Source organism: Mirounga angustirostris, unplaced genomic scaffold (assembly GCF_029215605.1).
Source record: "Mirounga angustirostris isolate CCGP_5_RB_7025 unplaced genomic scaffold, mMirAng1.0.hap1 SCAF_6, whole genome shotgun sequence".
NCBI classification, from domain to species: domain Eukaryota; kingdom Metazoa; phylum Chordata; class Mammalia; order Carnivora; family Phocidae; genus Mirounga; species Mirounga angustirostris.
Genome location: NW_026991714.1, coordinates 114,558,437 through 114,583,699, shown reverse-complemented (window position 1 = coordinate 114,583,699; position 25,263 = coordinate 114,558,437). Strand labels below are relative to the sequence as shown.

The 25,263-nt window shown below is 37.0% G+C and overlaps 1 protein-coding gene across 6 annotated transcripts in view; it reads right to left on the bottom strand.

Moving 5' to 3' along the window:
• Positions 1-25,263, bottom strand: part of MAPK8 (mitogen-activated protein kinase 8) — a 112,919-nt gene that overhangs the window by 19,408 nt on the left and 68,248 nt on the right. For all 6 annotated transcript variants that reach the window (XM_045878273.3, XM_045878274.3, XM_045878272.3 and 3 more), the window contains exons 2-5: positions 21,841-22,011; positions 17,344-17,473; positions 11,830-11,888; positions 11,602-11,740 (exon numbers count right to left, since the gene is read on the bottom strand). In XM_045878273.3, the coding sequence (XP_045734229.1) occupies positions 11,602-11,740; positions 11,830-11,888; positions 17,344-17,473; positions 21,841-21,962 (450 nt within the window). In that variant the 5' untranslated portion in view covers positions 21,963-22,011. The remainder of the gene's footprint in view (positions 1-11,601; positions 11,741-11,829; positions 11,889-17,343; positions 17,474-21,840; positions 22,012-25,263) is intronic.

Here is a 25,263-nt window from a genome sequence, read left to right as displayed (position 1 = left end):
CTCGTTCTTTTTTAAAAAGATTTTATTTGAGAGGGAGAGAACACGCTAGCAGGGGGAGGGGTAGAGGGAGAGGGAGAATCTCAAGCAGACTCCCCACTGAGTGTGGAACTCAATGCAGGGTTTGATTCTAGGACCCTGAGATCACGACCTGAGCTGAAGGCAGATGCTTAACCGACTAAGCCATCCAGGCGCCCCCCAAAAATCTCATTTTAAAGTCACAGTAAGCTTTATATAGATATTACAAGTCAACAACGGGTCATTCCATGTCAATTCAAGCAAATGTCATTTGACCTTTCAAACCAGCAGACTTTCAATTCTAAAGGACTGAAATGGTCATTATCAGTCTTTCCATAACTGGATTCCCACTTGAAATTACACAAATTTGTTCATAAAATTGTCATCTGCCCATGGAAGTCGGACATCACTGTCTTGGTGCCACTAATCCATAAAATTACTTGCTGTTGATGCTACTAAATAATGTCCTTGTGAGGAATTTTCCACCTAACCCAACCTTAAGGAATTCTGTGTTATGATCATTAAAAGGCATTCATGACTTCAAGTCCAACACACTGCCTGTTAACTCCGATGAATCTTATTATGAACCAAGAAACCAAAGAAAGCAAGCACAGTATATCCACACCACAAAACCATTCCATTACTGGTACTGACAAGTAGTATATAACATTCAATGCCAGTGATTAATACAAAAGAAAAAAAGCTGGCCTGAAAGACAGTTTACACTTTGTAACGTTTACATCCAGAAAATCACATATGTTGTCTTTAGCATATTTTGACAGGTGATCATGAATAGGTTTAGAAGATATGTAATCTAAGGGATTTTTCAAATTAAAAATAGGTATCAACAGGCTTAGTGAAATAGAAGATGAAAATTTTCATTATTGCTATTCTGTAAATATAAACTGAACATTATTTACAAAATACATTATCTCAGCAAAGTAACACAGCCTGTTCAAGAATTACATATTGCAAGCTTTGATACTACTTCAGTATCTACTGTGATGGGTAAAGATTAATGGCTCTTTATACTACTGCATTCTAGCCTAGAGATAAGATTTCAACCTTAAACACTTTTGGAAAGATTAAGAGCACAATACAATTTTTTTAGAAATATTTTTTATCAAGAAAAAACAGTCAAAAAATGCTTCAAAGAATATTACCTGAAATTCATCTTTGTATATCTATACCTTTCTACAGATGTTAATAACGTTGTTAATTATATATGAGAAGAATAAGTGAACTTGTATAAATTTGTGGCAGAGGAAGTAGAACTAACCTAATATTCCGACTTCTCCCCCCAAATTTTTCAGCTTCCTTACATGCAAGAACTAACTGTGATTAGTTCTAGTCAACAGGACGGGAGCGGGAGTGAAGAACAGAAGGGCCATGCACAACATCCTGTCGTCTCTTCCTCTGCTTTGTTGATTAGTACCATTCCAGGTAGTGGATCTTCCGTCAGCCCAGGTTGTTGAGCACCTAAGTAAGGCAGAATCCCTACCCTACCATGATCTACCCTGGACATGTAGTGTGGGAAATAAACCTTAGTTGTGTTAAGCTACTACGAATTTAGGGTTTGTTACCTTGGCATAGCCTAGTGGTAACGCTGTTATTTATAAGAAGAAGTGCGTATTTGGTCTTTGTCCCAATTACAGGCACACAGCTCCTAAAACCCTTAGAATTACCTAAAAGGTAAGAGCAATAAAGGTGAAAAGAGTGCCTTTTGTTATTCATAAGAAGTCCCTTTCTGGGCACCTGGGTGGCTCAGTCAGTTGAGCATGGGCCTCTTGATTTTGGCTCAGGTCTCAGAGTTGTGAAACTGAGCCCCATATGTCTGGCTCCATGCTGGGCATGGAGCCTGCCTAAGATTCTCTCTCTCTCTCCCTCTACCTCTGTACCACCCTCCTCCTGCACCCCTGTACTCCTGCTCCTACCACAGTTTATGTTAATGAGGTGACTTCTGGAAATTTTCAAAGGATGGGGGTTGACTGCCAGGAGAAACAACAAAGTAATTAAAGGGTTGGAACTTTCAGCATTTCCTACCCCAAACCTCCAGGGAGTGGGGAGGGCTAAAGACTGAGTTCCATCATCAAAGGCCAATGATTTAATCAATCATGCCAGGTAGTGAAGTCTCCATAAAAAACCAAAAGGACTGGTAAGGAGAACTTGCAGGTTGGTGAACATGCATAAGTGCTGGGAGACTGGTGCACCCAGACAGGGCATGGAAGCTCTGGCCCCTTCCCATTTACCTTGCCCAATACATCTCTCCATTTGGCTGTTTCTGGTTATGTCCTTTGTAATAAACTGGTAATCTAGTAAGTAAAATGTTCTCCTGATTTCTGTGAGCCACTCTAGCAAATTAATTGAGCCTGAGGAGGGGGGTTTTGCAAATCTCTGAATTACAACCAGTAGGTCAAAGCCACAGATAACAACCTGGGTTTGAGATGGCATCTGAACAGCAGGCACTTGTAGAACTGATCCCTTAACCTGTTGGATCTGATGCTATCCAGGTAGGTAATATCAGGATTAAGTTAAAGTACAAGATCCCCAGCCGGTGTCCAGAGAACCTGAGACTTGTTTGGTGTGGGAAAAACTACCACACATTTAGTGTTAGAAGTAATAATGTAAGAGTAAAGGAGACACCTAGAAATGCTTTTCCTATATTATACTAGTCTAACATTGAACTTAGTGTCAGAAGTGGGATGTTACTATTATAAACACAGGATCACAGCTTAGCAGTTTGATCAGCAGGCAGCAGGGAAACTAATACCAGAGGTTGGATAGGTGATCCAGGTTATAGAACAGCAATACACTTCATGATACCGCCCCTTGCAATCACCTGGAAAGCACAACACTTGCATAATGAACCTGAAACTCTAGAACAAGGGTTAACAAATTAAGGCCTGTCTGTTTTTGTGAAGAAAGTTTTATTAGAACACAGTCCTGCCCACTTAATCACCTACTGTATACAGCTGCTTCTGTGTTACAATGGCAGAGTTGAATAGCTGTGAGACTCTATCATCTGCAAAGCCTAAACTATTTACCGTCAAGCCTTTATAGAAAAAGTTAGCTGACCCCTGCTCTAGAAGAGATTGGAAAGCAAAACTTTAGTAGTGTGTTGGTGGCTACTAGCTGCATTTGAAAGAACTGGCCACTTTAAAAGCAGAAATGAATGGGAACCAGAATCTAGAATTTCAGGACCTTGCCATTCTAGAAAAGTTAAATGCTACTAAACCCTTAAAAAAAAAATGGCAGATTGCCCCGTAAATCTCTCCCCCACCCAACCCAGGACATAGATGTTCCTTGACTTCATGATGGGGTTATGTCCCAATAAACCCTCATAAGTTGAAAACATCGTAAGTTGAAAATGCATTTAATACACCTAACCTACCGAACATCATAGTTTAGGCTAGCCTACCTTAAACATGCTCAGAACACTTACCTTAGCCCTACGGATGGGTAAAATCATCTGAGGCAAACCCTACTTTATAATAAAGTTGTTGGAGTATCTCATGTAATTTATTGAGTAGTGTCCCGAAAGTGAAATCAGGATGACTGTTGGGGCACAGAATACTTGTAAGTGTAGTGGTTGTTCACCCTGTGACTGCCTGGCTGGCTGGGAGCTGCGGCTCACCGCTGCTGCTCAGCCGCATAAGACAGTAGCGTCCTACATACTGCTAACCCCGGCACAGTGTGAAATGTGTATCACTTTTTACACCACTGTAAAGTCGAAAAATTAGGTTGAACCACCATAAGGAGGGGACCATCTGTACTCCTCCATTTTATTAATGAGCCTTGACAGATGACTTGTTTAGGCAATGGAAAGTGAGGGAATATGATGTTCACCAAATCTGAAAAAGTTTTCAATATGCTTGATTAAGCTTAGCTCTTGCTCCGCTACCTTTCACCATGAGAAAATGATGTGCCCCAGGGAGGCACTCCTTTGGCCTGAACGAGGGCAAACCCTGAATCTGACCCCATGATCTGGAGCAGTGCCACACAACCAACCTGCAGACCCCTGAGCAAGCAATGAACGTTATGTTAAGCCACCGATACCTTGGATTTGTTTTCCGTGCATCACTTCCACTTAATAATCCTGAAAACCTCTGAGGGAAAAAGAGCTGTACATTCTTTCAGTTGATGAAAATGCCTTAGACTTGCCAACAGAAGCCTGAAAGCTTAAAGGTAGACATTAAGTTGAAGAATATAGAGCCAGTGACTAACAAATGTGCTCTGAAAATAACTATAATTAAAAAGCAGCAGCCTCCTAAGTTTCTGAGAGAGCTGTACTATCAAAAAACTCCACTAGCCTGTGACTTTTCTAGCCTGAAAACAATGGTTTTCAATTCAGGGCAATTCTGCCCTCAGGGGATAGTTGGCAGTGTTTGGAGACATTTTTGGTTGTCACAATTGGGGAGTATTGGTGGCATCTAGTGGGTAGAGGCCAGGAATGTGCTCAACATTCTACAATGCACAGGACAGCTCCTCAAAAGAAAGAATTCTTCATCCAAAACATCAACAGTGTCCAGATTGAGAAGGACTGCCTTAAAATGACACTTAGGCCCCCAATCTTTTACAGACAGTAAGCTAAGAAAGCTGAGCAGCCCCCAAGGAGAACACATTTTCCAATAACCACTTTAGATATATTCAAAAGGATAGTAGAAAAGAAAGGCTCTTCATAGAACGGAGCCACAGAGAACAGTGGACAGAGCAATCCCTGCAGAAATGAGATTCAGGGACTAATCAAGGAATATCCCCACCACCCCCACCCCATCCCCAAGGGAAGTGACACTGACAATGTCTGCCCAACAGAATGTCCTTCTTTTTAAAAATAATTTTAAAGATGTATTTATTTATTTCAGAGAGAGTAAGAGAGCCTTAGGCAGAGCGTGGAGCCCAACACAGGGCTTGATCCCACGATGCTGAGATCATGACGTGAGCTGAAACCAAGAGTCAGATGCTTAACCGAGCCCAACACAGTGCCTGACCCCATGATGCTGAGATCATGACCTGAGCCAAAACCAAGCGTCAGATGCTTAACCGACTGTACCACTCAGGCACCTCTGCCCAACAGAATTTCAAATTACAAATTACAAATAACCAATGACTAAACTTTTCAATTTCCCAAATGGGACGGTTTACTGGATATGAAGTAGAGATTACCATGTATCACTTGGAAATAAATGCCTTGATAGACTAGGACTTTGAGTTATCTCCCCTAAGCAGGGGGTGAGTGTACTACGTGTGGAATAAAGGGAGCAAAGAAATGTTTGATGACCAGAAGGGAAGACTGTGACAGAGACTAATGCTCACGCATGCTGAAGTCTGCCTCTCCACATCTCCCTGTCCCTTATAATTAGGCAGGTCCTCATGTTCTGCCAATGGGCTCAGAGCAGAAGTGATGTGTGTCACTTCCAGGCCAAAGCATAGAAGAGACAGTACACACCACCTGGCTTTCTCTTCCCCTGACACAATGACCAGAACTATGCAGCTGGTGGAGCCTCATTCAGCTTGGGTCTCTGAGTGACTATGTGGAACCCCATTCCCAGCCCTGACTTGTACTAAAACCCTAAGGGATGAAAGTTCAGGTTATTTTACCAAGTAAACGATCTTAGACCAGCAGAGGTATTAGGCTGGGGTGGAGGGTATTTAGACTTAGTAGTAGAGCAGAGAGATGAGTATCAGTTGTGGCCTCAAGACCAGCTTCAGGAGTGGGTGCTGTAGTTTATCCCATTAAACTTCTTGTAAGTGACTCAAGGAACAAACATCGAATAAAATCCTGGAGGAACAGTTTCCAGAACTTACTGTATGAAGGAAATAGGAACAAGTGGCACCAGAGGTGTCCTATAGTGAGTCCTGTGGTGCCTGTTCTGATCCCTGGTTCAGGATCTCTTCCAGCTGCTAGCAGTATTGGTTGCTGAGTTTTCAGCAAATCTCTCTCCTGGAATTGCCTTCAGCCACAGAGAACCACTTTTCCAAGGTCATGCTGTTCCTCAAAGTCCAATTGAGTCACCAGCTGAGGACTCTGGAGTGATTGCATCCAATTCAATTTTTCTCTCTGTCCAGTATTTCTTTACTCCCTTAAAGATGTTGATGCTGAGGGGACTCCCCAACAAACTTCTTACATGTATATCTCCATCCTAGAGACTGTTTCCCAGATAGCCTGACCTAAAATAAAGGCACATTCTTCTTCACAAGTAACAGATCCTAGTATGTCTCTTATTAGCTCAAATTTATTATGTAAGTCTTCTATAGTTATACTGTATTTTTACCACTTTATCCATCCACACTAAGGGAGTATGTTAAAATATCCCAATACGATCGTGTTCGGATAATTCTTCTGTTTTCCACAGTTTAAGCTTTGTGTTACAATTCCACTGCATGTATAAAGTTCTTGACAGTTACTTATCCAAATAGGTGGATTACACCCATTTTCCTCACAAAGTCACTGAAAAATGCTTTGTCCCTGGCCCCACCATATTCAGTGCATTTGATTAAATACAGTCATCCTTGTTCTCATGTTTTATTTTGCCAATACCTTTGCTTTCAGCCTTTGGAAGCTAGCTACAATTATCTGCATTACAGAAACACATGGTGGTGGTGGTTTTGTACGTCAAAATTTGAACTTTGTTCATTAAGGGGTTAATCCCCTTTACCCATTGTTTTATATATTGGTCTTCTGTAATTTAATGTTTCCTGTTTATGTTTCCTGCTATTTCATTTGTTTCCTCTTCTATCATGTAGTCTGTGATTTGTTTTACCCACCTGCTAGCCCCATTAATCTGAAAATTTTCTATTTGGAAAATTTTACTTTACTAAAATCAAATTAACTTCCATGGTGGCAGAGTACTGTCCTGGTTCACAGGGCAAAAGAAACAAACAAAAACAAAACCCAGAAGTTTTAACTCATTTGCCTCACACAATATATAATGGGATGAGGAAGATAATATACTCTCCCATGTGAAGAGATTTCTCTTATGTTGCCTAAAGATGGCATTAGACATTAGACATGATAGCAGTTGCATATGCAATATACAAAGCAATTCAGTTAGAATGATAACTAAGAATAAGCCTAAATAACTCACATACATAATTGTCTTAAAATAGATAACTTGAGCACGAATCTCTGTATTCATTTTGAGTTAGGTTATTTGACACAAGGTAGCTCAAAGATATAATTCCACTGAATTAAATACTTTTCAAGAAATTCCTCTCAAATTAGATGCTATTCTTTTCAAAGAATAAGCTAGAATTAAAACTAAAATACAAAAACACATGTCCACACAAAAACTTGCACACGCACACATACATGTCAGCATTGCTTATGATAGCCAAAAAATGGTTAACAACCCAAATGTCCCTTAAGTGATGAATGGTAAACAAAATGTGGTATACATCCGTAAAATGAACTATTATTTGGCAATAAAAAGAAATGAAGTACTGATAACACGATAAATAGATGGATGAACCTTGAGAACACTATGCTAGGGAAAAGAAGCCAGACATAAAAGACCACATTATATATATAATTCCACTTATATGAAATAGCCAGAGTAGGCAAATATATGGAGATAGAAAGTAGGTTAGTAGTTGTGTAGGGCTGGGAGTGAAGGGAACAGGGAATAACAGGAACTGAAGGCTAATAAGTACAGGATTTCTTTAAAGGTGGTGAAAATGTTCTAAAATTAAATTGTGCTGATGGTTGTACAACCTTTGAATATAATATAATTACACACTTCATAAACTGTATGGTATGTGAATTACATGTCAATAAAGCAGTTAAAAAACAGATTACAAAAATATAAACTATTTCTGAATATATGAGAAACACAACTCCGATACTCAGTTTTATATAATTGATAATGATAGGATATTTTATATACCGCTCCATTTCAGAGCAAAACTAAGCTTATACTACTCCATATAAATCAGTGAAATGCAACTTTCCCAAAGTATAATTAAAGGCAGTGATGTCAGCAAAAATGGAAGAGTAGATTGCTCCACAGACACACCAAAAAGCAAAGCAAAATGGATCAGAATAAACTTTTTCAAAAATCTGGAAAACAGTTAAATGTTCACAACAACCAAGTAAACACAGAATCAAGAAAAAGGCAACTTAAAAACAAAAGGAAAGATGTGTGGTGTTTTTACTAGCCCTTGTTCCACCCATCTTCCTGGCTGGGTGGGAGGGTCTTGAAGAAAGCAGCCTGCATTCTCACTGTGGGACTCTAGTCTTGGGCTAGATAGGGGGCATTTCTCAAAAACACTGTGAGGAAAATGAATAACCCATTCTGCCTGTGACAAAACATTAAAGTTGAAGAAAACAAGACATGACATACCATCAAGTGTACAACATATGCATAATGGAAGTCCCAAATAAGAGGAAAAAGGAAAAGGAGCAGAAAAAATATTTGAAAAAATAATGACTGAAAAATTCCAAATTTAATGAAAGACTAAATCTATACACCCAAGGTGCTCCGTGAACTCCAAGGATAAAAGCAAGAAGATCTACACTGAGACATATTATAATCAAACTGCTGAAAGCCAAAGACAAAAAGAGAATCTTAAGAATCAAGAGAAGCAACTTATCACTTATAAGAGATCCTCAATGGTATTAACAACTGATTTCTCAAAAGAAACTATACAGGCCAAAAGACAGTGAAAAGACACATTTAAACTGCTAAAAGAAAAAAAATTTCCAAACAAAAATTCTGTATCTAACCAACTATCCTTCAAAAGTAAAGGAGATAAGTAAGATACTTTGAGATAAATAAAAGCTATGGGAATTTGTTGTTAGTTACACCTGCCCTATAAAGAAGGCTAAAGTAGCCCCTCAGGTAAAAATAAAAGGACATTAAACAGTAAATTGAAGCTGTAAGAAGAAATAAAGAATACTGGTAAAGGTAATTACATAGGTAAATAAAAAGGTCAGTATTACTGTGTTTTGGGTTTCTAACTCCTATTTTTTTTCCAGTATGATTTAAAAGACAAATGCATTAAACAATAATTGCATTTCTATCTTACTGGGCACACAGTGTATAAATATGTAATATGTGACAACTACAACATAATGGGGGAAGAACAGACTGTATATAGGAACAGAGTTTTTGTGAAGGTAAGGTGGTAATAATTCAAAATAAATTGTTATAAGTTGAAGACATTAATTGCAATCCTAATGGTAACCTTTAAGAAATACTCCCTCCAAAAACAGGAGAATACAGATTTTTCTAAGTGCACATGGAATATTCTTCGGAACAGACTACATGTTGGGTAAGTCTCAATAAATTTTAAAAGACAGAAATCATACAATGTATCTTCTCTGACCACAATGGAATGAAGATAGAAATCAAGAAAAAAAGAAAACTGGAAAATTCACAAATTTGTGGAAATTAAACAACATACTCTTAAACAACCAATGGGGCAAAGAACAATTCACAAGGAAAATGAGAAAATACTTTGAGATGAATGAAAATGAATATACAACACATAAAAATGTAGGGAATACAGAAAAAGCAGGCTCAGAGGGCAATTTCATAGCTGTGTTTAAGCTGCTGAGTCTGTGTTATTTTGTTATGGCAACCCAAGCAGACTAATACAACTTAAGTAAACAGAAAGACATTCATCGGGTGTCTGTGAACCGGAATACTAAGTATAGTTAAGAAGGCAAAACAACCCAAGCAATCCACAATCAATAAATGAAATCTTTATTAAAATTCCAATCGCCTTTCTGCAGAAATGGAAAAGCTGACATTCAAATCCATATGGAGTCACAAGGGGCCTTGAACAGTCAAAACAATATTTAAAAAGAATAAAGTTGGAGGGCTCACACTTTCTCATTTTCCCAAAACTTACTAGAAGACTACAGTATCAATTTATCTATTTTTTTTCTTTGGTTGATTGTGCTTTTTGGTACCATTTGTAAGAATTCATTGTCAAATCATTAAGGTTTACCCTTACGTTTTCTTTCAAGAGTTTTATAGCTTTAGCTCTTATGTTTAGGTCACTGACCCATTTTGAGTTAATTTTTGTGTACGATGTGAAGTAAGGATCCAAATTCATTCTTTTGCTTGTGGAAATCCAGTTGTCCCAGCCCCACTTCCTTTTTTTTTTTTTTTTTAAGATTTTATTTATTTGACAGAGAGAGATACAGCGAGAGAGGGAACACAAGCAGGGGGAGTGGAGAGGGAGAAGCAGGCTTCCCGCCGAGCAGGGAGCCCGATGCGGGGCTTGATCCCAGGATCCTGGGATCATGACCTGAGCCGAAGGCAGACGCTTAACGACTGAGCCACCCAGGCGCACCCCCAGCCCCACTTCTTAAAGAGACTTATTTTTTCCCAGTTGAATGGTCTTTCACACCCTTGTTGAAAATCAGTTAGCCATAGATATGTGATTTTATTTCTGGACTTAGTTCTATTCCATTGGTCTATGTCTTTGACCTTACAGCAATTCCACATAATTCTGATACTTGAATTTCATGAAAATTAAAACTTCTGTGCATCAAAGGATATCAAGAAAGTGAAAAGACAATATACAAAATGAGAGAAAATATTTACAAATCACATATCTGATAAGGGTCTATTATCTTTTATATATATTTATATATAATATATAAAGAACTTCTATAACTCAACTTATATATATATATAAAATATATAAAGAACTTATATATATAATATAGAAAGAATTTCCATAAATCAACAATGAAAAGACAAACAAGCCAATTTTAAAAAATGGGCCAAGGGCTTGAACAGACACTTCTCCCAAGAAGATATACAAATGACCAACAAGCATATGAAAACATTCAACATCTTTAGTTATTAGGGAAATGCAAATCACAAAGAGATACCACTCTGTACTCACTAGGATGGTTAGAATACAAGTCAATAAGTACTGGCAAAGATTTGGAGAAATCAGAACCTTCACACATTGCTACAGGGAATGTAAAATGGTATAGCCACTGTTGAGAACAGTTTGGTAGTTGTTCTAAAAGTTAAATATACAATTACCATAGGACCCAATCCTAGGAAGATACCCAAAAGAATTGAAAATAGGAACTCAGACAAATACTTGTACACATGAATGTTCATAGCAGCACTATCTGCAAAAGCTAAAAGGTAGAAATAATGCAAATGTCTATCAGTGGATGAATGGATAAACAAAATGTGGTACATCCATATACTATATTATTATTCAGTCATAAAAAGGAATGAACTATTGATAACATGCTACAACATGAACGAGATTGACAACATTATGCTAAGTTAAAGAAACTAAACACAAAAGGTTACATATGATTCCATTTATATGAAATATTCGGAAGAGATAAATCCATAGACAACAGAAAGCAGACTGGTATGAGGCCAGGGGCTAGGGAGAGAGAGAGATGGGAACTGACTGCTTAATGGGTATGAGGATTTTTGGGGCAATGAAAATACTTCAAAATTTTCTATCAGTGGTGGATGAACAATGTTGTGAATGTACTAAATGTCAATGAACTGAACCCTTTAAAAGATGGTTAATTTTATGTTAGTTGAATTTCACCTCAGTAATTAAAAAAGGAATATGATGATAGTTTTTTCTACTAACCCGATGAATAATTCCAGCAGAGTGAAGGTGCTTGATTCCACACAGCATCTGATAGAGAAGGTAGGACATTCTTTCATGATCTAGTTCCATCTGAATCACTTGGCAAAGATTTGCATCCATGAGCTCCATGACTATGTAACTTCATGGGTGAAAAAAGATGACAGCTAAAGTGTACAGCAACAATCTAAGAATAATGTACGAACATAAAATTTTAATTGTCAAACTTACACATCTTGAAATTCTTCTAGGGATTTCTGTGGTGTGAAAACATTCAAAAGGCCAATTATCTGTGGCAAAAGCAAAGAGACAGAAAAATTAGACACCACTGCTACTAATAATATTTTCATTTAGGAACTGCAAATACATGGGTTAAAAAAAATCCACTGTCAGTATAAGAATTTTAAAATCTTATGTTCTAAGCCCAAGTAATTTCTCTTACTTTACATATTAAAACTTTATGGCCAGGGATTGGGGGTAGGGAGGGAACCAAAGCACGCAGGATCTTTAGGGAGGTGAAAATACTCTGTATGATACTATAATAGTAGATATTATGTCATTACACATTTGTCCAAACCCAAAGAATGTACAACACCAAGAGTGAACCCTAATGTAAACTATGGACTTTGAGCAAAAATGATGCATCAAGTGATTATAACGAATGTACCAGTTTGGTGGGGGATACAGATCATGAGGGAGGCTATGCATGTGTGGGGGCAGGGGGTATATGGGAGATCTCTCTACCTTCCTCTCATTTTTGCTGTGAACCTAAAAATGCTCTTAAAAAAAAAAAAAAAGCCTTAAGAAAACTGTATCAACAGAAGAGCTCCACATATCCATTCCATTTATGAATACTCAATTATCAAGGACTTATATTATACAATCCTCTATGTAATTTGTAGGCAAATTTTAAACACCTTCTACTAGCTCTTACCTAAATTAATACCTGTATATAATCTCAGCCCTCCCTGCAATGCCCTCAGTTTTTCATAATAATGAACTTGCCCAGTTTTCTGCATTCTCAGTCTATTCACTGGTTCATCCACAGGCATGCATGCCCTCTTTCCTACCATTCTGTCTTTAATCCTTTTCTCTACCTGTACCCTTTCCCTGGGCAATATATGGTTTTTTGGTTTTGGTTTTTTTGTCTAAACATTTCTATGTGGATAATTTCCAAATACACATTAAAAGTCCTTGCTTAGTGTGCAAGTCTCAAATATATATTGCCTATATACTGCCACTTCACATGAAAATCTCACAAATATAAAATTGAACTCATTATCATTCCTACCCAAACCCTTTACTTTTCCAGAGTGCCTTCTCTTTTACAAGAGAAGGCTCACAGTGATTTTTGACTTTTTCAGTATTTGCACCAAAATAAATACTGCAAATAAATATTTGCACCATAAAAAATACTATCCCATTCTACTGTCAGCTGACCTTCAACCTCTTCTTCCCATTCCCTGTGCTACTATATAGATAGAGGATTCTCACATCTCATCTAGACTGTTCATGCTATAATTACTTCTAACATTAAGGTTCCCTAAACAATGATTTCCATTTTATTGCCTATAATATGGTAAAAGAAAGACCTGATCATATTACTGACCTCTTCAAAAACTTAATGCCAGAAAAAAAAATTCCAAAACTCCCTTGCAATACATTCAAAGCCTTCCTTCCATGACAGAACATCAACCCAGTTCATCGCCTGCTAAGCTCTCTGTTAAACTTGATACTTCAGCCATCCTAAATAAGTTTAAACATAATGTTATCTTTAAAAAATTTCAATGCCTTTAAACATACTCTTCCCTGTACTTGTCATATTTACCTACTGAATTCAGTTACCTTCAAAACTGATGTCTTTTGTAGAGTCTGACAACCTCTAGTCCTTGACAGGTTGCTGAATATTTTCTTTACTTAGTCCCCACAATATCTTACATGTTATTATGGCACTTAACACAGTGTCGTATAGTTTCATTTTCACAACAGCCTCATCCCAATCACACCAGGATCCTTGTTAGAAAGAAATATTCACTTTTTCAGCCCTAGTACCATAGGGAGATACCTAACACACATCTTTAAAACGCTTGTTGACAATTAGGGATGGGAAAGTTTTTCTAGACCAACTTCATGAGGGCAGAATCTATGTCATTCATCTAAGCATAAAGCTTTGCTTATAGAAGGCATTCAAAATATTTGTTCAGTGAATAAACTCAGAGAAATAATTTCCAGATCAGAAGAGGTCAAACAAATTTGTTTAAGATAGGGAGGGTGATAATAAGAATGCATCTAGCTGCTCTAAATGAATTAATTCCTGACTTCTAAATAGATGAACTGCACATCTAGAGACTCGGAGAAATAGTAAAACTGTTCATATCTGAGAAATTCTAGAGTAGAAGAGAAGTGTTAAAGATGAAAAGCATATAAAGACAAAAGATTAGTGGTTGCTTAGAGCCAAAGGTTGTGGGAGATAGGAAAATGAGAGCTAAACAATATGGAGAATCTTTCTGAGATGAAGAAAATGTTCTAGAACTATGGAAAGTCAAATACATCTGTGAATATACTAAAAACCACTGAATTACACGCATTAAATGAATAAACTGTACGGCATGTGAACTGTATCTCAAAGAAGCAGTTATAAAATAAAAAATTAAGACAGACAGCTGTCTTACTTTTCAAAAAGGAAAATAAAGGAAATTATACTACTCATAGACTGGACGGTCAAACAAAAGTCAAGGACTGATTAATTGGGTGATATATAAGTACTCTGAAAGAAGTAACACTTACTAGGAGCAGGTAAAAATTCACTGAGAAACTGTACTTCCTTCTGTGAATAAAACAACGACAACAAAGAATAACAGCAGTAGATCAGAAACGTGACCAGATAAGTATATGAAGATTTCAAAAAGGCATTTTTGAAAATGTCTCCAGTCATATATCCATGTGAATAAGATGAAGAATTCAGGAGAGATGGGTAATTCTTATAGTTACACATGTCATTTTGTGGTATGCCAAGGGTCACTAATGAACTAATTCAGCTGTTATGAAGGCATCCTGAGCAAAACTGGAATATGAAACTAGCAAGTGAAAAGTCAGAACAAAGAAAAAGCAATCCCCAACAGTCTGGGAAGAGTAACCAGATTTCATATGTGAAATTCTAGGGAGAAATAGGAAGTACTATACTTAACCTCCAAAACCAAAAGATAGTAAGTAAAAGATGGGGGGGGCACCTGGCTCGCTCAGTCTGTACAGCATGCGACTCTTGATTTGGGGGTTATAAATAAAATCTTTAAACAACAAAAAAGAAAGTAAAAGATGGGAAAGATGTAATCTATTAGCAGGCCTGTGACAAAGAATAACTTGCTAAGACAATGTGAATCAAATGGTGACCTGATTTCTAAACAGGATTATAATGTCCATGGTTAAGAGGAGATGACATGCCTCATCAGTTCTCTTGGAGAATTCAATTAGACATGAAGTACTGTGTGCTAGGTGACATACCAAAGTACATTCAGAGATAAGTGACCAAGTTGAAAAACAAACTCAAAAGCATCTATGAAAATAGCGGGAAATACAAAACAATATGAATATACCTAGTACCACTGAAGTGTATGCTTAAAATGGCTAAGATAGTGAGTTTTATGTTATGTGTATTTTACCACACACACACACACACAAAAGAGGTGAGAAAAAATAGAGATTTTTAGACCAACGAAGAGATGATCTGTGTGGAACATGAAACTGCTGAAAAGGCAAGACATTAAAAAACATCCATCCATTAGGAGTATAAAAATTCCATTATCATTCCTGGTTTCCCTATACAGTTGACCCTTTGAACAACATGGGTTCAAACTGTGTGGGTTCATGTATACATGGACTTTTTTTGATAAATACAGTACAGAACTGTGTAAGAATTTTCCTTATGATTTTAGTAACATTTTTTCTCTAGCTTACTTTAAGAATACAACACATATAGTATACAAAATGTGTCTTAATCGACTATTGATGTTATCGGTAAGGCTTCCAGTCAACAGTAGGCTATCAGTCATTAAGTTTGGGGTTGTCAAAGTTATATGCAGATTTCAACTGCACAGGGGATTGACATCCCTCCCACATTATTCAAGGGTTAACTGTATTTAGTTTTACATTCAGTCTCTGAACAAATATGTTTTGAGCACCTACTCTATGTCTGCACTCTTGTAGGTGCCAAGGGTACTGCCTGCATAGACCTTGCCATCCCCATTAGAGGGTTAACTATGTGAAACAGGCTTTCCATGCCCTCCATCTAGTCGATGGAACCATCTTTTTTTGCAGTCACCCAGGCACAGGAAGTAGGAGTCATTGGCCATGTCCCCAGTGCAAAACAAAGGCAGTATCACCACCATCATCGCCATGAAACAGACTACAAGGGGGCATGAGCAGCTAAATCTGAGGGTAGGAGGTTACCAACAAAACCCTGACAAGCAACATGGCTGGCTCCCATCCAGAACAAGAATGGCTGACACAATTTGTTCCCTGTCCCTGACTTTAATCTATACCTCTTTTTATATGCTGTTCTTTCTCTCTAGGAGGCCCTTTTCCTTCAACAATCCAATTTTTACCCCATTTTTAAGAATTAGTCTAGGGCCACCTTTCCCCAAAGCTTTCCCATTTCATGAAAGTTCACGCAATCTTCTCTCCCGAAAGCTCAGCACTTATTTTCCATCTACCACAATTTGACAATCAAACTTCCACTGCTTTATATCATATTTGATATTTCACTATGTATTTGTCTTCAAAATAACACTATATGTTACCCCAAATAAGGAGCCTCATCCTTAACTTCCATGAATTTTTCCCCTCAGTGACTAATCTACTAACTCCAGTACACAGAAGGCTTGCATAGTTAGCTCTCAAAATGTGGTAAACTGTGTTATCTGCAATCAGAAAGCACTGAGCTTATTTTATTTTATAAACTCCTTTGTACAAATACCACAAGACATCTCTGGTCAGATGCTTTTGGTTTAGTACTTCATAAAACAGTCCCTTACACAGTTCACTCCTAGTTTATTTCCTCTCGGCTGAAATTACTCCATTAAAATAATCATAAAAGTATGCTTAAGTTTAAAAAAGTGTAACTATTTCTTCTCAAAATGAGTGAAAGTTATATGTTTAAGTCATTATAATCATTAGGAAAAAGAATTAGGGATATTTTCCTAATTTCATTTAAATATTTTTTGAAGTTTCTGCTAAACTGCTTTATAAAATCACAGACTATCTTCAACCTAAAGTGACCAGTGAGTATCAGCATCATTTTAAAAAGTGGGAGTAGGGTAGGGAGAAATGATTTGAATTTTATATCTAATATTAGTAAATAAAATTGCAGTGTCAAAGTAAAATGGCAACAATTTCATCTCTGTGCTAAGGCTACAGTCTTCTGAAATGTCAGCCTGAGAGAAAACAAAAAGTAGAAGATGAGATCAAGCCTAAATAAAGTTCTTTTAAAACACGTACTTCTTTTAAAACTCCTTTTGCAAATTAAATGTCAGAAAATTACACAATCTAAATTTCAGAAGCTGTTTTCTTTTGATATAATTTAATAAAGTTGAGAAAAAATTTATACTGTAGATATATACTCCTTTTAAATAATGCTTCAATCCAGAAGAATTTAAAGCACCTAATATACTTTTAAAGTTTTTGTTATGTATTCATGAACAAATCTTGATTTCACCTATACTTAAGACATTTTCTAAAATGTTCACTTACATTTTTGTGATTAACACATTTCATAAGAACTAGCTCTCTGTAAGCCCGTTTAGCATGAGTCTGATTCTGAAATGGCCGGCTTAGCTTCTTGATTGCAACATTTCTTTCAAGAATGGCATCATAAGCTGCACTGTAACAAGAAATTCAAAAACAACAAAAAAACTTTAAAATCTGCAAAACTGAATTTATGAAACATTCATGCAGACTCCTTACTTTCTCCAAAGATAAAATGCAACTGTATCAATTTCCAATCTTTGATATTCAGTATGTTTCTTCTATACCTATTATAGCATATTCCAACAGTGTATAGCATTGTTCTGTTTCTTAAAATGTTAATATATTCAATGGACTGTGAAGACAGACACAGTGATTGTTCGTTGGGTGTCCTCGAAGATCCACCTAGCATACAATGGGCACTCAATGCACAAATATTTAATGAGTATTCAGGTCCAATAGATAACTTTAACAGTAATGAATTCTTCACCCTGCACCTACACCAAGGAAAGTCACAATTAAAGAATACATGTGGTCACGATTAAAGAATACATGTGGTCGGGCGCCTGGGTGGCTCGGCTGTTGGGCTTCTGCCTTCGGCTCAGGTCATGGTCCCAGGGTCCTGGGACCGAGCCCCACATCGGGCTCCCAGCTCATTGGGAAGCCTGCTTCTCCCTCTCCCACTCCCCCTGCTTGTGTTCCTGCTCCCGCTGTCTCTCTCTCTCTCTGTGAAATAAATCAATGAAATAAAAAAAATAAAAAAAAAAAAGGATACAAGTGGTCATAAATTCTACCCAAATACTTCCTGAAGAATTCTACATAAGTAGATCACTTCCATTTCCTTGGACACAACAAAATGAATGCAGAAAGAGAAAAGAACACATAAATAAAGGTATATTAAAGGTTATTTTACAATATAGGAAGTACCTAAAATTTGGGAGGAAGAATTAACAACTCAAGTTTACAGATATAAATGCTAGATCTCAGGACATTAGAAGCTGCTTCGTAACTGTTAAAGAAACGCCTATAATTCTGCGACATATAACATCATCCTCATTACTCTTCATATTTTCTACCATATGACACGGACTAAACAGCATGTTTTGCAAATGACAGATCAGAGAAAGTAAAGCACAAATAAGGAAAAGCATCTTAAAATTATAGAATATTATGATTGAAAGAGACTTTAAAAATCATTTGAATTCACCACTGCCAGGTTAATTTGCCCAAGTTAGAGAGTTAAAAGCAAAGCTGAGACCAAAAGACTAAGACATGAGGTTATCGCTTTTCATACTGGACTACCTAACATACTGTAAGACTTCTATTTATGTGATATTTGGAAAGTTAGCACATTGCTGAATGAAATTATTCTCTCATCTAACTGAAAACTTGAGTTTGTTCTCTAGCTATCTTACTATCTCAAATGTAGTGAAGAAATGTATTAAGACATTGGTACTCTGGCATAAATGGACACATCTATATGTTATATGCCATAACCATTTTGTATATACGTATACATACATACACATAGCAAAACAGACATAAATATTATAACCTTGAGTTAGAAAATGCCATATTTATAGATATGTTCTCCCCAATTTAAAAACAAACAAACATTAGGGGTCATAAAAAAAATAGAAGTTTTGACTGTTTCAGATCAAGTATGCTTTATTTTTAAGCATTAAATTCATTCCTATTAATTTTTTATCTGTTAAATCAAAGTAATATTTCAAACTCTAAAGTATCTGAGTAGGTTACAGTACTTTGTATCCAAGGAAGTTAGATATCTAATGTTGATACTTAAATGTGCACAAATTAGAGACCCCAATCCAGACCGGTATGAATCTTACTATCACTGGGCCCAAAATGATGTCTTTAAAAAAAATTTAAGTTCTTCAGTTGATTCTGATGATAATATAGAGTGAGTTTAAAAAAAAAATTATTTTTTGAAGATTTATTTATTTTAGAGAGAGAGTGAGAAAGAGTGAGAGAGAGAGAGAGAGAGAGAAAGCACATGGGGGGGGTAGAGGGAGAGAGAAACTTAAGCTGACTCCACATTGAGTGCAGAGCCCCATCTCACAACCGGGAGATAATGACCTGATCTGAAACAGAGTCAGATGCTTAACCAACTGTGCCACCCAAATGCCCCCAGAAAACACATTTTTATTTTTATTTTTTTAAAAAATTAATTTATTTGAGAGAAAGAGAGAGAGAGAGAGCGCATGTGTGTGCATGAGCATGGGGGGGGGGGGTAGAAGGAGAGGGAGAAGCAGACTCCCCGCTGAGCAGGGAGCCCAACACAGGGCTTGATCCTAGGACCCTGAGATCACGATCTGAGCTGAAGGCAGACGCTTAGCCAACTGAGCCACCCAGGCACCCCACAAAAAACATTTTTAAACATTATTAAGAAGTTTATAAATACTTTATTCCTTACAACCACCATGTAAATTAGGTGAGAACACTGGCTTAGAAGTGTTAACTTGCCATGAGTCACAAATACATCATAAAGCTAGAATCTGAACCACGAGCTGGCTTTCAGAATCCTTCCTGTATTGACTGTAGCACATTATTTTCTTTAAATTTAATTTGTGGTTTATTAAATATGGTTGGTTAAAATGACAACCAGCCAGCCAATAATGCTTTATAAAATTACCCAAATTCTATAATTTTTGGTATTACAAATTACTTCAAGAGTACAGAAAGAGAATAAATGCTACTGTTCCCATTAGAGAAATCTGTTATTTTAGTATTTTACCATAACTGCAATTTTTTTTTTTAAAGTAGGCTCCACACCCAGCACGGAGCCCAACACGGAACTCAAACTCAGGACCCTGAGATCAAGACCTGGGCTGAGATCAAGTGTTGGACGCTTAACTGACTGAGCCACCCAGGTGCCCCAAGGGTTGAATTTTTTAAAAAGTAATATATTATCACAGGTGAAGTCCCCTCCCTTGTCTCTATTTTCAGAGGTAAGCATTATTCTGAGTTTGGTGTTTATTAATGGCTTTTATACTTTCCTACATATGGATGCATCCATAAATATATGGTCCTATTTTGCATATTTTAAACTATATATAAATGGTACAATAATGCATATATATTCTGCATCTTCCTTTTTAAACTCTACATTTCTGAGACTGTCTTTGTTGAAACATACCTCCAGTTCATTTTAAATGTTGTATAGTATTTCACTATATGAATATATCACAATTTTTTATTCTCATGGATAGACTTGCTGCTGTTACCAATTTTTGCTATTATAAATGGTGTTGCAAAGAACAGCCCTATGCATGTCTCTTTATGTACATGTGCAAGAGTTTTTCTAGAACCTGGGAGACCTGCAGGGTCATGAACACTTATTATTTTTTTTAATATATTCTGAAATAAATCTGGTTTAAGGAGAGGTAATATATAATTATGCCAGAGTGAGGCTTAGAATTCCCCCAAACATTAGCTTATTATGCTAACTCAGTTAACTAAAATCATTAGCAGAACTGTCCTAAAAAGTGTTCTACCCTTTATTTTATAAAGAATTATGTTGGGGCACCTGGGTGGCTCAGTCAGTTGAATGTCCAGCTCTTGGTTTCAGCTCAGGTCACGATCTCAGGGTCATGAAATCAGGCTGCATTGGGCTCTGTGCTCAGTGGGAAGTCTGCTTGAGCTTCTATCCCTCTGCCCCTCCCCCTGTGCATACACTCTCTCTAAAACAAATAAATCTAAAAAAAAAAAAGGAATTACACTGATCTAGAAAGCCTAGGCCTTTCATAGAAATTAGCCAGTAAATCAATTTTAAAGATACATATGAGTTCTGAAACACATTCAATGAGATTTCCTTAATGCAAAGTAAGATTTCTGAAATTTCAGTTTCATTATAGTGTGAAAGTGATGATTAAGTCAATCTTCTTATTAAACAACTAGCTATGGGAATAGATGTATACATGGAATTAACAAGCATGCCACTTATTCTTTCCTGATAATATTTGTCTTTACGTGGCTTGTGACAAAGTATTTAATCATACTTTATATTTAAAGATGGCAGTGCTGTTCCCTCTCTGTCTCTATGTCAAATAAATAAAATTAAAAAAAAAAAATCTTTAAAAAAAAGGGGGGCGCCTGGGTGGCTCAGACAGTTAAGCATCTGCCTTCAGCTCAGGTCATGATCCCAGCATCCTGGGATAGAGCTCCACATTGGGCTCCCTGCTCAGCAGGAAGCCTGCTTCTCCCTCTCCTACTCCCCATGCTTGTGTTCCATCTCTCTATGTCAAATAAATAAAATTTAAAAAAAAAAAAAATCTTCTAAAAAGATGGCAGTGATTTATAAAGTTGTGTTTAATGAATAGTAAAGGCAATCAACCTGCAAACAAAACAGTCTGCCATGTTATAGCTTTAATTTAAACTTTATAGTTTTAAATATTTGAGGCAAGTTAAATATTTACCAAGGTATATATACGAAAAAATGGCAGTTAATGATTCTTTGCCTAATTTTTGGAAGTAAAAACTTACCATACTATTCCTTGAGCTCCTGAGCCTATAGGTTTTAAATTCTGATACCGTTTCAAGACTGTAAACGTAGAATCTCCAATCTCTACACTATAAAAATTGCTGTCACGCTTGCTTCTGCTCATGATGGCAAACAATTAATTTAATGGCTTCATCCAAATATTCACCAAGAAGCTGCAAAATGGAACAAAATGTGATGTTAACAAAATGAATTTATTTAATCTTAAAATTCACGTCCTCACTTTGTTCACTGATAGTAATACAGATTGCTATACCATGTTAAAAGAGCTGCTTCATTAAAACACAATTAGAAAGAAAAAAATACCACAGAGTTTGGTTAGCATCTGCTATACTTAAGGATATGATTGATCGTTAAAAACAAAACAAAACTTTTACAAGGGTTAACAGTTTCTCCACTACAAGTCACTAGTATTAATATGCATACATGCCTTAACTTACTGGAAAACTATAAAAACAAACAAAAAAAGCAAACAATTAAACGAAACATGTTTTTAAGGTCACTTTCATAGCTTAAAATTTAAAACCAGCCCTTTTTATATATATATTTTTTTATTTTATTATGTTCTGTTAGTCACCATACAACACATCATTAGTTTTTGATGTAGTGATCCACGATCCATTGTTTTCGTATAACACCCAGTGCTCCATGCAGTACGTGCCCTCCTTAATACCCATCACCGGGCTAACCAATCCCCCCTCCCCCCTCCCTTCTAAAACCCTGTTTGTTTCTCAGGTCCATAGTCTCTCATGGTTCATCTTCTCATCCGATTTCCCTTCCTTCATTTTTCCCTTCCTTCTCCTAATGTCCTCCACGTTATTCCTTATGTTCCACAAATAAGTGAAACCATATGATAATTGACTTTCTCTGCTTGACTTATTTCACTTAGCATAATCTCCTCCAGTCCCATCCATGTTGATTATGTGTTTCTTATAAAATACGGAAACCTTAATTTTTGTGAGAAATTGATAAACTTTCATTCAAAAATAATTCACAATCTCATTTAGTGTGACATGGAAGAAACAACCAAGTGGGAGGCTAGTGAGCTGGTTAGCATGTATGATCCCTACCCCTAACAAATACAGAGCAGCACAGTGCTGCCACGATAACAGAGCCCCTGATCCCCAACAGCAACAACTAGGTGTAATGCAGACGTTGAGGTTATAATTGTTGAAAGGATGAGAAGCAGGGTACTAAATATAAGATAAAATAAGAAGATACAAAATAAAGTTAAAAATAAGAAAATATAAGAGAAAATATATAGAGAAAAACATTTAGTATATTAGGATGTGAAATAAAACAATACTGTTCTGAATTGTGTGGGGCCTCAAAAGCATGACCTAAGTTCTGACCACAGCTCTTTACCACATGCCCAATTACAAACCAAGGAAGTCTTTTTCCACCTATTTGAGTTGTATTTATTTACAAACCCATTACCCATTCCTACTAGATGAAAGTGGTCTATTCCTAAAATGCACATAAGACAGTGCCAAACTACTCTCCATATCCCACAATAAACCAAGAAACCAGTTAGGTCTAAAGAATTAGTGTGTTGTGTGTGTACGGTTTTAAGACAATGCTAACAAAAACAAAAATAAAAACAAAATCCTGAAAGACTTACAATGCAAAGAAATCAATTTAACAAATAATAAGTGCCTAACCTGTGCCAGGCACTATGTTGGGCCCTAGGGCCAGACTATGTAGAAGCTCATGAACTGGATTCTAACACAGTTGAATTCTTAGAGTAGGATGGACGGCACTGGGAAGTGGAGAGCAAGAGTACCTTGACCAGCATCCTGCCTGCTACTTGGGAGATTATACTGCAAGAGGAGGGGAACAAAAGTTGGAAGAGGAAAACTAGTAAGCTATTGCACTAATCCAGATATTGTACTAATCCAGATAAGAGATGAAATTAAAATTAATGAGGATTCTTAGATGTGATGAAACTAAACAAAAAGTCCAAACAGTGTAAGCTTTAAAAAAGAAGGTAAGTAAATTGAAAGCAATTGAGAAGTCAGATAAATGATTTGGATACATTAAAGAAGGGCCAGAGAAATATTTCCAAAATCAGTAACTAAACTAGTTATGTAATATTCCAGAGAGAAATGTCTGAAATGACAAATGTCATTAATTCTGCCTAAGCAGACAGACCAGAAATTAAAGAATAAAGTTTGGTAATGATTTAAACATTCAGATATGCTCATAGGATGATCAAATACAGGTATTGAGTACCCAGACCAATTTCCTAAAGTAACCCAATTCCCTCTTGTCTACCAGAGTAGGGAAATAGGGAGAAAGAAAGAGAAGTGAAAAGAGGAAGAGAGGGAAGTGTTGGGTGTCAGGTCCCTCATCAAATATTCTACACACTGATCCTGGAAACCTGGTCTGCCTAGGGCCTGGAGACAATAGTAATGGTCTCTGGTAATGTGCACATATGGTCAGAGGCAGAGCACAGAGCCTCCAATAGCAAGGAAAGGCTTCTCTCAATTCCCAGAACAGAATGGCCCGGGAGCAGGAGTGCCCATGGTACATACACAGAAGTCAAGACTAAGCTGTGGCAGCAGCTGAGTGATGATAGTTAACACAACTCCCCAGGAACAGGCACAGCAAAGTACCCAAGGTTAAGTAGGTAGGCCCAGTCAGTGGTACCCTCCACAAAAGCCACAGCTGCCACTCCCACAAACAAGAAATAAAAAACTCTACTCATTTATGCTCTCAGCTGCAAAATATTTACTGGCATACCTGAGTCAAACTATGCTGGATACAATAAACACAACAGTAATCAGCATCTATCTGCCCCTTAATGGAGCTTGCAGTTAAGACAGATGAAGAGACCTTATTATGTTGCTTAGTATCTGCCTGTGTATCAATATGGCTGTGATAAGAGTGTGAAGGGAAAGGGCAGGATGCTAACAGAAGCAAGACTATGCTAGTCTGGGCTCAGGAAAAAATTCCCTTGATGCTGTGATGTTTGAGCAAGATCTGAACATTGAATATGAGTTAATCAGGCACAGAGAGAAGGGAGCTTTCTAGGCAGAACAAACAGCACATGCAAGGCAAATGCACCAACTTTAACTGTCCAATTTCATGAGTTTGATGAATGTATACAATCCTATAACCACAACCCAAACCATGATATAGATTATTTCCATCACCACAAAAATGTTCCCTGTGGGTCAATCCCTGCCCTCTATTTCCCACCCACCCCTGGCAATCAATGAACTGCTTAGTTGTGTCTTTCCTAGATCTTCATATAAATGAAATCACACAGCATTACATAATTTGTGTATCTGGCTCTTTCACTTGCCCTAATTTTTTTTTTTTTTTAAGATTTTATTTTTTTAAGGTATCTCTACACCCAATGTGGAGCTCAAACTCAAAACCCCAAGATCAGGAGTCTCATGCTC